The sequence below is a fragment of the Rattus norvegicus genome, chromosome 6 (genome assembly GCF_021556685.1).
Source record: "Rattus norvegicus strain SHRSP/BbbUtx chromosome 6, alternate assembly SHRSP_T2T, whole genome shotgun sequence".
Lineage (NCBI taxonomy): Eukaryota > Metazoa > Chordata > Mammalia > Rodentia > Muridae > Rattus > Rattus norvegicus.
In genome coordinates, this window is record NC_141539.1 from 30357683 (window position 1) to 30373097 (window position 15415).

General features: G+C 49.4%; 1 protein-coding gene across 2 annotated transcripts in view; it reads right to left on the minus strand.

Moving 5' to 3' along the window:
• Plb1 (phospholipase B1) overlaps positions 1-15415 on the minus strand; it is a 136076-nt gene that overhangs the window by 21048 nt on the left and 99613 nt on the right. For both annotated transcript variants that reach the window (XM_087552239.1, NM_138898.2), the window contains 8 exons: positions 15181-15281; positions 13415-13496; positions 12471-12575; positions 10979-11074; positions 9955-10026; positions 5412-5477; positions 1590-1650; positions 1078-1136 (listed from right to left, as the gene is read on the minus strand). In XM_087552239.1, the coding sequence (XP_087408365.1) occupies positions 1078-1136; positions 1590-1650; positions 5412-5477; positions 9955-10026; positions 10979-11074; positions 12471-12575; positions 13415-13496; positions 15181-15281 (642 nt within the window). The remainder of the gene's footprint in view (positions 1-1077; positions 1137-1589; positions 1651-5411; positions 5478-9954; positions 10027-10978; positions 11075-12470; positions 12576-13414; positions 13497-15180; positions 15282-15415) is intronic.

Sequence of the window (15415 nt, forward strand, 5' to 3'; positions counted from 1 at the left end):
AAAGAACAACTTAATCTTACCATGGGAGTCTTTCCCCAAAGCTTGGGGTACAACTCAGCTAATAGGGTACTTGCCTGGTGCGCACGGGTTCTCAGTGCTGGGTTCGGTGATATATACCCATAATCCAGAGATGGAAGCAAAAGGGTTGGGAGTTTCAGGAAGTCTGAGGCTAGCCTGGGCCACTTGAGATCTTCTCTCAAATTAAACAATATCACCTCAGTTGGGCCTAGTAGCTCATGCATGTAGTACCAGCACTTGGAGGAACTAAGGCTTGCTATGAGTTTGAGGCTAGCCTGGGCTACAGGGCAAGCTGGAGGCAGTCAGGACTATTTATTGAGACCCCCAACTCACAAAACAAAATGGAATGAATCACGGTCCCGACAGTCTCCTCCTTGTATTACATCATCTTTCCCCTGCATCCATGCATATGCCCTACCAGGGTGAAGTCATGGTTGATCCGGCCTGGGTCAACCCTTCTCTACTTTCCCATGTCCACAGTACAATTAAAATGCCATCATTTCCACGTGGGGCGGTTTTGTTTCCGCAGGAATGGACATGAATTGTGAAAGCACCACATGTCACCTATTCACTCACGAGTCTCCTCCCTGGAAGCTTCTTGCTGTCTTAGCCAGAGGGCTATGACAGTTCCACTCTTCCTTTTAGAGTCACTGACAGAGCATGGTGCACACAGCAGTAGCTACACAGCAGACTAATGTAACTGTGCCAGGACTGGGCTGGGTTTCCCTCTGTCCCTGAGGAGCAAATGCTTCTATGTGGGGGGGAGGGGCTCTGGGCGATGTGTAGATAAGACCTATTGTTCTTTAGGACTGGGTTGGTGGTGTTGCATTCAGGCAAGTTTGGACATGCGCATAATACTGACAATGTTAGGGAGCAGTGGTGAAGGTAGAGGGAGACTTTGCGCATAGGGCGAAGTTCAAGTAGGGCGAAGGAAGGGGGACTGGGATACAGGACTCCCTTGCTGGACCTCAATGTATCCTTGGTGCTGAAGCAGAGCTGACTCTGCACAGCCAGGCTAAACTCTGTGGAGCCCATGCTGGCCCATGGTTTAGTACTCACCGTCAGAAAGTCACCCATTGCTGCCACCACCTTGATGTCTGATGGTCGGAGCTCATGAACTAGGAGAGATAGACAGGCAAGAGGAGAGCTGGATGTTGGCCTGTTACACTGAGTCTGCCCTAGCCCACAGGGTTCATGCTGCCTGCCTCTTTTCGCTCAGAACACTAAGGCTCTGAGTAGCATGGGCTTGATAGCTACCACCCAGTACCCTCCAGGTGGTCCGGCAGGGCTTCAGTGTGGGTCACAGGGAATAAGCAGCCAGGACCATATCGGGCTGTACTTGTCTCACCAATCAAGGAGGCTCAAGGAGCTGTGTTGAAACTTTAAAGACACAAAAGTCCCCTCAGTAATGTAGGAGCTCAGCAGTAACTCAGAGCAGCTTCTTGGGACCTCTGAGCAACTCGCTGTGCCATGTGCTGGAATCAGCAAGGGTCACTCAATGCTCCAGGTGCGCCTACAGGTCTGCTACCCAACGTGGGATTCAGTGTAGGAGGTGTGGTGGTCCCACTTACCTGAGGTGGGTACCTTGCTGGAAGGACTCTGCTCTGTGCACAGGAAGTCACTGCCCCAATTCTAAGTCAGGGAAAAGAAAAAGGCCATCACTCACAAGTAGGCAAGGTGCACCTAGGAAGAGTCAGCCAAGGACCCTAGAAGTACGTACACCCCTGGGGCAGCTCACAGAGGGATAGGAATACTTATTGGTAGGTGTGGAAGAAGGAAATCAGGGAGAAGAGGGCTTCTGTTTACACACATACACACACACACACACACACACACACACACACACACACACACACACACCCTTTCCCTTCCTGACCTATCTACATTTGAATGAAGCCAGAAGCTACAAAGGAGAGAAAACAGTGAATTCTTGCAGAAAGTAGCCCTGAAAGGACATGGTTTTTTTTACACATCTAACAGGAGAGACTCTACATGTCTAATATGAGATGTTTTCTATGTCTCACATGCGTGCTTTGGTGGGTGTTATTAATGTTAAGCTGATTGACATTAATTATGATGCTGGAGTCTAAACAACCATCCGTTAAAATATTTTTAGAAAAACGCCGAAGTTGTGTAATTGCTAAGCTCCTCGCTGAGGCACAGCTTTGCTACAGACTGTGTTTTCCCTGTGCCTATTTAACCTGAGCCATCAGTCCCTGTACAGAAATGAGTGCCTGCCACCCTGGACATGTTAGTCAACTGCCCTTGTCTCTAATACAGAGTGGATTCTCCAGGTGCCAGGGGAGTGGGTGTGTGTGTGTGGTGGGGGGTGGTAAAGTATACAGAAATGGCAACCCAAGGAACCTGTGGAGAACTGACTTTCCCCAGTGGCAGCAGTGCCTCCCCACAATGGTTTGATTGATTTTCTCAGAGTGTGAGCGACTGCCTCCAAAAGGTCACCTGAAGTCAGGCCTTCTTAAAGCAACCCTACCGAGCAACCGAGGAGAAACTGTCAATCAAAACACACTTTCGCTTTGAAGGGGAGGGAGTGCAAACTGTCAAAGCACAACTCTCACCTCAAAGGGATTAGGAGTTAATTGTTCAGCCACAGTACGCCCCCACCCCCCCCCCAAAAAAAAAGGAAGAGAAAAGAAAAAAAGAGTGAGCATGGCCCAGGGGCGTAGATTTTGGTTGCCCCAAATAAAATGTTCAATGAAGAAGTGGTTCTGTGAAGTTTTTATAGTCACAGAACAAAAGAAATACATCAATGAAAACATTAGATACTTGGGCTATGGTAAAGGAAGAAAATGTCCCCTCAGATGCTACCTGATGACATTTTTAGCTTTTGGGTTGATGGAAGCTGGTGATCTGCTTAGCTAATGTGGATTTTTTTTTTTTAAGTCTTCCCTATTAACCACAAGGATTTTGGTTGAGCATAGAATTAGAAAAGGAATAGCTACTAAGAGGACTAAAGATAGCAGGAAATAGTTGTCTCTGGTTCTGCAACATTCTAACTCTCTACATTCCTGAAATTCTGATCATTCAACCTTGAAGAATGTTTAACATAAGTGTGGCTTTGCTGTGTGTGTGGTGTGTGTGTGTGTGTGTGTGTGTGTGTGTGTGTGTGTGTGTGTGTGAGTGGTGGTGGTGGGGCTTTAAATAATCTCTTAAACATTTGCTTCATCTAGTAGATTAGTTTATTCCATGGGCCTACTCAGCAGATCACAGTGATGTTACCAGGCTGTTTAGATGGTTCATGGGAGTTAAGAAAAGAAAAAAAGAAAAACAGGCAGATGGGAAAGTTGCACTTGGGAAATGTGAGTCTGAAAAAGAAAGTTCTAGAGTCACCGGTGTCATAGAAATCTCTAATAGTCGAGCATGTTCTATTGGGGTTGACTTATACAGACTGGACCTGTCACAAAGGAAAGGACATTGTGCTGTAACCTTAACAGAGACTTCCCAAGGTACTGCCATCTTGCTGCAGGTACACTACAAGTAGGTGCAGAGTAACGCCTTATAACAAAGGTAGTGTTGATGTTACCTACTTTAAGGAACAATTTATCAATACAAGCACATACCCTTTTTAAAGCTGGCGAACAGCGGAAGGAAAGATCCCTGAGACTGAAGAACAGGTCCAAACCCACCCTGCTCACTACTGCCCATCCCCCACTCAGCATGGTGGCTGTCCCTCTTGGATTCCACAAGGAGAAGGGAAATAAACAAATGAATGCCAGGTTGACAAGACTTTTTAGGTCACACAGGAATTTGGTCACTGGTTCAAGCAGGACATCCTTTGGGTTCCTAGAGGGGACAGCTCCCAGCCACACTGCTGCAATGGTCTGGATGTCACTTGACAGCCCCTTGGCACCTCCACAGAGGCTACTCTCCGAGCTTCAGTTGGCTTATGAAAGATCTTTTTTCTAGGTGTGGTAGTTCCCACCTCTAATCCCAGCATTTAGGGGGCTGAGGCAGAAGGATCACTATGCATTAATTAGAACACAGAGATCAGATTTAAAAAACCAAAGGCTTCAAAGGCTAGGTGTGGCGGAACACACTTGCACTCCAGCACTTGGGCAGTGGAGGCAAGAGAACCAGGGGTTCAAGGTTGTCCTTGACTACGTAACAACTTTAGGTCTGCTGGGACCATGTGCGACCCTATCTCAAAGAGCAGTTTCCCCCTGTCGCTGAAGTCTGAAATAGTCTCCATGCTGCAGCTAGGGAAGCCTGTTAAAGACGTGTACCAACTCCTCCCATGGCTTCTCTTCACTCTGCCAGGACCCTAACCTCCATTCCCAGGCGCTCAGCTCTGTGTGGGCTGGGTCTGAGCACCACCCCCAATGTCACCTGTGTGCCTTGCCCCAGCCTCTGTACTCTCTTTGGCCCTCCACACAGCTGCCGTCTTTCTGACCTGCATGTTCAAATCCCCACTTCTCAGATAGGCTCAGAAACTATGGTGCCTCAGAATCGGCCACCCTTCTCTTGGCTCTGAGCAACAGCTCTTTGGTTCTCTGTCCTGTTCTCTCCACCCTCTGGGCATCGGCTGTCCCTATCCTAAAGGATCATTTTAGTTATGTCCTAGATGCCTGGACTCGGCAGATGGGACTCTGTAAAAGCTAAGTCCCATCTGTGTGGTCTACTCTAAGTCCCTGAAATAATGTATGACACACATTAGCTGTTTACTAAACAGCTGTAAACTCTATTGGGCCCTAACTATCAAAGTCAGGACCATGCCACATGTTTCTCTGAATCCCCAATCAGCTTTCAGCAATCTCTGTCCTGGTGGACCAGGCCTAGGCCCTTCAAGGTGTGGTGTGGTCCAGGATCTGGCAAGCCATCTTTAGAGTGCCAATCCTTAAAGCCACAGGGCTCTGAAAGCTCAGAGTGGGATTGATTGATTGATTGACTGATTGATTCATATCCAGTAATTGGCTGGATCCAAGTCAACTTCCTGTCAGACCCCACCCCTAGCACAGAGATTCCTTCCCACTGAGTTTAGGGTTCACTTCAGGAAGTTAGTGGCACTTCATGCCCCCTGCCCCACCCTCAACACTAATACCCACCTCTCCTTATCCCGCTATCTCAACTCTGTAAGGCTAAGCTGTTTAATTAAAAACAACGTCTCTGAGGACATCAAAGGTCAGTGCACATGGATCCCAGCACTTCCTCTGCTTGGCCACTGACGTCAGGTAGGCAACTTGAGAACATGTCAGGACTATCCTGGGGCCTTAGTTCCGGATCACTTTTTTTTTTTTTTTTTTTTTACATTCCAATTCCCAGTATGTAAGACGGGTATATTTGTGCTTTAACTAACAGTGAAATCTGCACCACGCCCCAAGTCCCTGGCAGGTAGGACTGAGTGTGTCTGAGAGACACAGACATGAGTCAGAGGTTACCTCAATGGCTGGCTTGATAGGGTACGTGTAGTTACTGTTCCGGAAGGTTCTCAGGAAGGGCTTGTCCTAGGAGAAAAGAGAAATCGCACAGAGGTTATCTAACATGAGGGCTGCCGATGAGCTCAGCACCCTGCTGCCTTCTAGGTCTCCTTAACAGGGCTCTGCATTGAAGTGGAAAGAGCTGCATAGACAGAATTTCAGTCCTTCCCGGAAGGGTTTCTGTGAGTGCTTGTTAACCAAGGAGGCACAAATAGAAGCCTTAGGGAGAGTTCTCCACATCCTGCGGTCTGGGCTCCATGAGCTCACATAGACTTTAGCAATCACTCATCTTCAAAGTCCTCTGGCTCACATATTTTCTTCACATTTTTTTTTTCTGGCAAAAGTGTCACAATCCAGCACCTTTTCTTCCTGAAGAAAGGGTTATGATAATCGATGTATTTTATTATCTGTCATTTTTCTCTCTTCTCTGTGCTGTTACCCCTTTCAAGTTGACTTCCTGTTTTCAGTCATTTCTTTTCCTCCCTGACAAACCTGCTCTCCGGGCCTCTGCTCCACACCTATCTGCTGTAAATCAGTGCTGAGACATGCCCTGTCAACATTCCCAGTCCACCCAGTTGCAGGTGATGGGTTAACCAAAGACGGGAGGAGGAAGCTGCAAAGGAGAACCGGGGGGGGGGGGGGGGAAATAAACCAAAGAAGGAGGAAATCCAACATCGAGTTGGAGCAAGGTCAACTTAAGTAAGATCTGGACTAGCAAATACTGAGGTAGACCCAGAGCAGGGGCGACTGGGGGAACATGCTTGTGGAGTAGAAAGACCAAGGCTGTAATAAAGGGAAACCAAACAGGAAGAGGTAGGAGGACGTGAGATGGGGAAGCAAGATTGTTGGGAAAGATGTCTTTAAGAGATCAGTTTCAGGTGTTGTTAGTTAAATCTCCTCGGTAAACTCAGCTGTAAGAGGCTTTATTTTGGCTCAAGGAGGGGTAAGAGGCGAGGAGGAGGAGGAAGAGGAGGAGGAGGAGGAAGAGGAGGAGGAGGAAGAGGAGGAGGAGGAGGAAGAGGAGGAGGAGGAGGAGGAGGAGGAGGAGGAGGAGGAGGAGGAGAGGGTTAAAATGACCGGGCCTGTCTCCCCTTTTCTTCTGAGTGGCAGCATTCTCATCTGAAACAGAGGCCAGCCATACTCAGGTGATGTCACCGGTGCAAGACAGAGAAGCTTGTAGTGGCACACAGCATAGTTAATTAGGCTGTCTCTGATCAGTGTCATCAGCATCCTCTTGGGAGGGCAACCTGGGTGCCTTGCACAAAAGACAGACTTATACCCCTGTCCAGTTCCTGTGCCCGGAGCAGTTCTGAGCGGAGGGTAGCAGATTTGTCCCCTAGGCACAAGGGAGAAAGAAGGACATGAGATACTTCTAAGCAATGAAGAGCTGAAGGCCTAGGAGTGCATAATTTGCAGAGGGACTGCAAGACTTGGGGACGTACATCCCTCGGGACAGGACTGGGCGTGGGTACTAATTATGATTCTCCCTCTACAAAGAAGCCCTGGCTGGAACTGGGACTAGTGTGGCCAGGACAAGAGAGAGCAGAAGCCACAAACAATTTTCACCTTTCTGGAAGAGTTAGGAGTCACATAAGTATTTATCTGACCATAAGATCCATTAGTTAAGGGTGAGGAGAGGGTGCTGAAGGGGTCAGAGGACAAAGAAACCTTGGAATTCTGCCTCTGTCGGCTCCTGGTTGCTTGGTGCACGTGAGTCAGACTGGTTTAAAGGCCTGGGGTGGAGCTGACTTCATGAGAGATTCCTGGCGGCAAGCCTGAGCAGGTAGAAGGGACGCTGCCTGGTTTCTGTGGGCTGCCATGGAGGCAGAGTCCAGGGTGAGAGCCAGCAGTTGAGTCAGCGGCTGGTGAGCCAGGCTGCTGCACGGTTAGATGGGAAGTTCTCCAGAGAAGGAAGGGGTCTTTCCTCCTGGGCACTGGGCTCTGTAGACCACCACCTCCTCCCCTTTTGGTAGGAGCAGTAATCTTATACCATATGTAGTTTCCAAGAGGAAATGTGTTTTAAGGGGTAGGAAATTTAAGGTTGGTGTCTGGGTGGGGAAAAAATGGTGGTGGAGTGAGAGACAGAGGAAGTGAAGTTCAAGGTGGGGTGGGAGGTGTTGGGGGTGGGATGGAGCGACTCTAGAAATAGATCAACTTCAGTGAGAGGGATGCACACATGGGGAGAGAAGGCAATAAGACTGAGACAGCAAAGTCTGAGAGGAGCTGCGTTTTCAGGGTTAGACATAGGAATGCCCCTGGGAGGTGGGAAGAGAGGCGATCAGGAAAAAAAAAAAAAAAGAAGGTGCTTTAGGCTTCCCAAGTCCAGGGAGGAACAGATTCTAAGGAAGAAGTTAACTGTGACAGAGGACAAGACGAAGAAAAGCTGAAAGAGGAGGACAGAGCTCATTTTCCAGATGGCTCTGGAGAGAAACGAGGGGCCAGACTGTAAATGCAGAGAGGGAGAACTGTCCACAGAGCCAGTCAAGACTCAGCTCTAGGTAGTTCACCCAACCTGCAAATACATCGCCAAAGCAAACCCAGGGTCATCGCGAAGTCCCCCTACTTGGCACAGCAGAATGAGCTTAACAGTGAGGCTGGGGACCAGGGAGGGGAAGCGTACTAGAAGTCCTCACTTCCAGCTTGCTGCCCGCCCCACCCCCACCCCATCCTGCTTGTTGCTTCTATGTTTAGACACAGCCTGGATAGAAATATGCAGTGCCTGGCCCCCGCCAGCTCACACGGAGATACGGTGGACTTTTGTACGGCTCGGATGGCAGATGGCACCTGAGGCACTGTGCAGTGAAGCCGGTCTGGTCAACAGACCCTTTTGGAATGGGCTCCACGGTTGCTTAGCAACAGCTTCTTCTGGGCTGGGCTTTTTACAGGCTCTACGAGGCTGGATCTCTCTCCTCACCTAGGTCAGAATGTCCAGACTGGAGGAGGCAAGCTTGAGATTCTAGGTAGAGCATCTCCCCCCTTGTGGGGCTCCTTGCCTGAACTGGGACAGAGAGGGGCCTAATCTGCTTTGGGGCTCACAATGAAGGGACTCTCCCTGACCCAGGGCTGGGTTACCAATTTGACAAACAATATATTTGTTGGGAGGGAGAGCTCGTGATGGCTGAGGGTTGACACACTGGAGGGGACTCTCATGGTGGATAACTCAGTGTGGCTATAGTGATTCAAGTGCTGGGGTACACAATTATGGGCTGGGAGACAACTCAGTTGGTAAAGCGTTTGCCACACAAGTATGAGGACCTGAATTTGGGTCCCACAGAGCCACAGGGCAGCTGTGAAAGTGTGAGCCTGGAATCCTAGAGTTGAGGAGGTGGAAACGGGAGGATTCATGAAGTTTTCTAGTCAGCCAGTCCAGGCAAATTAGGAGAGCCTGCCTTGAAAACTAAAGTAAGGACCAAATTGAAAACATCCAACATCTACCTCTGGCCTCCCTGTGTGCATGTACGCACACCCATACAAACAGGGGTGCACATGTATGGAAAATGAAATTATTATGGTACGATGGTTGCTTTGAAGTCCTCAAATGCTTCTCACTGCCTAAGTTCTCCAGGCCCCTCCCACAACACCGCTGGGTAGCCTCAGCAAGTGGACATGTTCGCACATGGCACAGAGGGGCTTCATTCACCCAAGCTCCTTTACCCAGCATCTGATCGACTGTTGGCACTTGAGGCACCCGGGCACACTGACATCACACGACCTGACTCTGCTTGGACCACCAGATCCAGCCACTGGACTCTGCTACCGTAGCTCTTATCCCAAAGACTGAGACAGAAAGGACAGCTGACAGGGCGCATGGAACGGGATAGCAGCTGCCCTCGTCTTGGGATCCCCAGCAGATATCCCAAGGGAGCTGCAAGCCTAGGCTGAGGCTTTGCCTGGTAAGGAGGGTGGGAAAGGCTGGGGGCTGCCTGACCCAGGCTGGAAACCCAGCCTCCCAGATTAGGTCAGGCACTCTGCTTTTATGGCCACTACGGGCTCTCTAGCCTTGGCCTTATTTGGTTAAAAAGCCAAAAGACAAAACCAGAAACGGGAGCTGAAGGCGATGGGAACATGAACCCGCCCCCACTCCAGGCCTGAAGTCACGTTTAATATCTTCCTCCTTAAAAGGAAGCCTGAGTTATCCCTATGCCAGTCCAGGCTGGTCCTTTCCAGCCCTCCTTGATGGTGGCTTAGGTGCGCTCCCTTTGCGGCTTCTGTTGTGGATCCTCTTCACAGGAAAAACATTCAGTCCAGGTTCTAGGCTCTAGTCCCTCTCTTAGCCCTCCGGCCACATTCGCATCTGCTCGTCCCTTTGTCACACTCCTGGCTTCTGCCGCCAAGGCTTCTTTCTCTGTGTGGACACTTTCATCATCCATCTCAAGGAAGCCTCTCCACCCCAACACCCCTTCCCAGTCCATCTTTAGCCTAGGGGCTGAGTAAGCCCTACTGAAGGAAGGAGAGGGGAGGGGGAGAGGGAGGAGGATAGGCAAAGCAGTCTCTCTCTTATTACCTTGGTGGGGCAGGCCAAAGCTATGAGTTCTTTCGGGTCCAAAGTATCCATTTTCTTTCCCAGGGGTTCAAGCTGATCAGGGAAGAAAAGAAAAAACACACCCAGTTTGTTTCTGTTGAACACTCCCTGGCAGCCTCCTGCAGCAGGGAGGCTCAGAACTCCATTTTGGCAGTAGGGCTCAGAGCAAGTCAGCTAGCTTTTCTGGAAACTCAAAAACATTTCTGAGGGGCTGTGCAGGGGCCAAAAGGAGATCACGAGGTTTCAACTGCTAGCGTCAGTATGGTGCACAGGAAAGGTTGAGCGAGGGGTTTCTGCTGGTATGTTTTCGGGGCTGAGTATGTGGGACAGGTGAGTGTAGTAGTAGTAGTAGTAGTAGTAGTAGTAGTAGTAGTAGTAGTAGTAGTAGTAGTAGGTTATGTGGTGTGTTTATGTTTGCATGTGTGTGTGTGTGTGTGTGTCTGTCTGTCTGTCTGTCTGTCTGCATGTTTGTAACATGATGGGGGGATGTGGTATATATGTATATGTGGTATGTGTGGTGTGCACGCACAATTATGAGTGGGTGCTTGTAGTGCTCATGAGGAGGTCAGAGGACAAGGGTCTTTACTGCTCTCCACCTTCATTTTTGAGTAAGGGACTCTGACTGAACTTGGGAGTCAGTATGCTGTTCTAGCTAGACTGGCTGGCCAGCATGCTCCTTGGATCTCTTTCCTGAGGCACTGGGGTTATAGAGGAGTTCGCCCCTGCTTTTACATGAGCCCTAAATATTTGAACTCTGGTTTACCCCCTGAGCCATCCCCCCAGCCCTCAGATAAACTTTTGTGTAGACAGCATCCCTCATCACAGCTGAGAAGCCCAGAGGACAGCGGCAGTGTAACCCGGCCAGGCTGATCTGCAGTATCCACTGTGGCCACTCTGCAAGACTAGCACAGCTGTGCCAGCTGCTGATCCTCTAGGCCTGTCCCACAGTCTGCAGGGCTGGTGCTTTTCACTAGGCTACCCTACCAGGAGCAGTCCTTTATCTTACCATATTGGCCCAAAGGGCTCTCGCGAGCTGAGTGTGGAACTTCTGGCTTAGGAGGATGCAGTCTGGGGCAAAGAAGGATGTATCTGGATTCCCATTCTGAAAGAGATAAAACATACTTCCTCAAGGTTCTGGGAGGTTAGAGCCATGAACTATGTGATCCTCGAGACTAATCATGAGGTAGTCTTCCTGTGGGAACCCCTGAGGAACATGAGGGCATTCCCACAGATTAAATAGCTTTGGATGACCTCAAGCCTGCACCTGGTCTCCACATTCTCCATATTTAATTCTAATAGTGTTCTATGTTTGAGCACATCTGTAATAGTGTTCTATGTTTGAGCACATCTGTGTAATGCACTCATGCTGTAATGAAGAAGGACATTTCTCAGTTCCCCTCGCGGGGGTGGGGGTGGGGAGTGAGTTTTGGGTAGCATATTGACATCAACACAACAGGATCTAGAATCCCCAGAGACACCTCCCAGCATGTTGGTGAGGGATTTTCTAGGTTAGGTGAATCGGGGCAGGAGGACCATCATTGAATGGGTTGGGGTACTGAGCTTCCACAGTCCTGATTCTCTGCTTCCTGATACAATGTGACCAGCTTCCTCCTGCTCCTGCTACTATGGCTTCCCTGTCAGGATACACTGTATCTTCTTAAACTAAAATGTAAGCCAAAACAAGCCTGCCTTCCTTCCTTCCTTCCTTCCTTCCTTCCTTCCTTCCTTCCTTCCTTCCTTCCTTCCTTCCTTCCTTCCTTCAATTGCTCTGCCAGGGATTTTGTTACTATCATGAGAATACTAAACTAGCAAAGGGTGGGGGGGGTGGGGGCGGGGCTTCCTGCCTCAGCCTCCGCCTCCACAACTAGGTAGAGAGGATGGATGTGGGCACCCAGCAGAACTGGCCAGAGTTGGCATCAGGATAGCTGGGCACCCTAGTGCAGCTCTTTTCTCTGCAGCATCTGGACACAATGCTCTGTTCTTTCAGCTTCCCTGAAACTGGACAAGGTCTTGGGCTAGAGGCATTACCTACTCTGCCCACAGAGCTCTTCTGCGCTGAGAGGAAGTGCCAAAGAGCACGGCCAATGGGCGGGAACACAGTACCAGAACTCTCCCTTATCACCGCAGGGCCACGGCGGGGGGGGGGGGGGGGGAGGAGACATGTGTGACCCGAAGTCACTGGTGTAAAGTTGGATACCTGCCGGTCTTCTATGCTCTATCTGATTTCGGAAGCGTATGTCACATCTCCGCACTTTTGTTCTGTGAGGCTCACCATATCCCCAAAGACAGCTGTGGCAATCTTATCTGTGCGACTCATAATGCCTGGGCTCAGATGTTAAATGTGCCTGCTAGCATAGCCACTGCAGATCTCCCTGTGGTCTTCCTGCCTTATTCTCAAGCCGTAGAGGCACATGCATTCTTCCTGCCTTCTTGTACTCTTGCAAGGATGGCCACAGCAGTTCCTCCAGAGCTCAAGATTGGGGGTGGGGGAAGCATACCTCTAGGATGGGGAGCCTGATGTTGAAGAGAAAGGGCTGCAGTACCACAGAGAAATCCTCCCGGGTGTCGTAGCGGCCTGACTCAACCAGTTGAAGCATGCTACTCTGGGAACACACACACACACACACACAAACGCAGGTTAAGGGCAGGTGGCACATGGAATCTCTGTCCCCATCCTATTGGACAGGGAAAACTGACTCAGCCTTTCCTATGATGTAAATGGATTTTTGATAGCAAATCCCATTCCAGAGAGTTTGGAAATGGTTTGTTTTTGTATATGTATTTGTTTTGTTTTGTTTTATTTTAAACCTGCCATCTCTAAAGGTCCGAGTAGAAAGTCCCACAAAGAACAAAAACCAGAGAAGATAGTCTAGAGTTCATCACCCTCCTAGCATGCAATCTCTTTTGTGGCCTGTCTGTGAGGACTGGTATGAGAGTCAGGGCCAGAGATATGGGGAGAAGGTGGCTCCCAGTGTGGTTTCACAGAGCGTCCCAGGCCTTTTGGCTATCAATGAGAGCTGTCCTGCCACCCCCTCTTGCCACACCAGTGTCGAAATCACACCAGTTTTGTCAACCTTGGATGTCACTGGGCCATTTACAACCAGGAAAACTGAGTCTCTTAGCCAGGTTGGAACAGCGAGAGCCCAGGATGGCTGATGTCTTGCTCCATTCCCTTCATGCCTCCCCTGCCTAGTGGGGGCTCTGGGCTGATGTGTGAAGAACACAGGAGGAGGAGGAGGAGGAGGAGGAGGAGGAAGAGGAGGGGGAGGGGGAGGAGGAAGAGGAGGGGGAGGAGGAAGAGGAGGAAGAGGAAGAGGAGGGGGAGGAGGAGGAGGGGAAGAGGAAGAGGAGGGGGAGGAGGAGGAGGGGAAGAGGAAGAGGAGGAGGAGGAGGAGGGGGGGAGGAGGAGGAGGGCATAAGAAGGGGCTCCCCTCTGCCTTACCTGGTAGGATTTGGTGAAGGCCTCCAACCTTGCCAGCTCATGGGAATCCTCCCCTGGGGTCAGAACACAGTTGCACAGGACACTGTATAAAGAAGGGGAGGCAAGAAGAACCATAGCTGAAGCCCCATCGGGGACTGCTTCTGGCTGGGAGGTTTAACAGGGTTCACTCAAGCCCTGGTTTGGGAGCACAAAGTGCCTGGAGGATTTGAGGCACCTGTCCTAGGTACTAGAGAAAGAGCAGAGGAGTTTGAAGTTTGAGTGAGTTCTGGTCACATGTTCTGTTGAGTAAATGAATCCAGGCAATGAGAATATGATATTTAGTTAAAAAACAAAACCTCCATGCATCCTCTAGTATTGAAACAAGATACCAGGACACTGATACTCATACCCTGAGATGCCTCTTCCCATGCTATTCCAACCCCTTTCCTTTGACTATGAGATATATATATATATATATATATATATATATATATATATATATATATATATATATATATATTGAAGATCTTTGGCTTATGGTGGAGATTACATTCCAATACACTCGTGGTAAGTTTAAAATACTGTAAGTTAAAATTCATTTTTCTGGACTGGGGAGATAGCTCAGTGGTTAAAGTGCTCACTGTGCAAGTGGAGGGAACCGGAGTTTGGATTCCCAGAATCCCCAGAAAGGCCAGCTGGAGAGAGCAGCCCGCCTGTGACTACAGCCCAGGGAAATGGAGACAGAGGATGCTGGAAGCAAGCTGGCTAGTGGGACTTGCCATAGCAGTCTGGATTTGACTGAGAGATAGTGCCTCACTGAATAGAGCAGAAGAACCATCAAGGATGACCCCTGGCATCAACCTCAGGCCTTCACAGGTGCACACAAGCATGTGCATGTACACATGCATACATACATGTGATCATACACTACTCCCCATGGGAAAAAGAATCATTTGCTATATCCACCAAATATTGTATCATATACCATATATATATATATACATATATATATACACACACATACACACACACATACACACACACACACACACACACACACACACACATATATATATATATATATATATATATGTGAGTTGGCTGTTTCCCTTTGTGGTTGGGGGTCTTTCTTGGGGCATTGGATCCCTGCTGCTTCCAGGGTCACTTAAGAGCATGGCACTACATATCTCCAATCCAGGGAAAGACTATATTCTGTACATGTTTATTCTTGCATGCACATTATAAAGGTCAGAATCCTAAAGTCAAGGCTATCTGTATTCCTAAAGCCTTCAGGATTGTGCACTGGGCACAGCCAATCCCATGGGACTGTCAAGTCATTGGGTGCACAAAGAAGGTGTGAAGAAAGGGGGATCACACCTGTGTACCCTCCACCCAGTTAAAGCAGAAAAACACTAACCCTTTCCATCCCCCACCCCCACCCCTTTCTCTCTTCTTCCTGACAAGGTGCCTGGCTAGGGTGGTCTGTCTCTTGCTCTCTGTGGCAGTTTAAATACACACAAATTGCCATTTTCAGTTTGGGCTACTCAGTCTCTCCAACAGAAGCCCCAGTGGCTCTTGCCACTACTCTCAGAAGTCCCTGCCTGGCATTTAGGATATTGTAAGGGATCAGACCGAGGCTCCTGACCTCCCAGGAGAGAACGAACAGTCCTTGTCTATAGGCACAGGCAGACTACGTGGCTGAAACGCCCCAGAGAGGCACTGCTGAATTCCAAGGCCAGACTAGGGCTTGGGATATCTCTCAGACAGGGCAAATGGTGCCTGCCTACCTGGTCTGATTCACAGGGCACTTGTCTGGGTTCTTCAGGAACACTTGCCGAATGATACTGGGGTTCATGAAGTCCACAAGGTTGACCAGGGCTCTGGGTACCTAAAGAGAAGGCTGCAGGTAGGACAAGCTCTCCCAGGGTTTGGATAGAGGCTCCCTTTAGACTTCCAGCTCAGCTCATCCCTGAAGTTCAAGAGACAGGTCCGCTCGAATGGGAATACTTCATGGGTGTCACT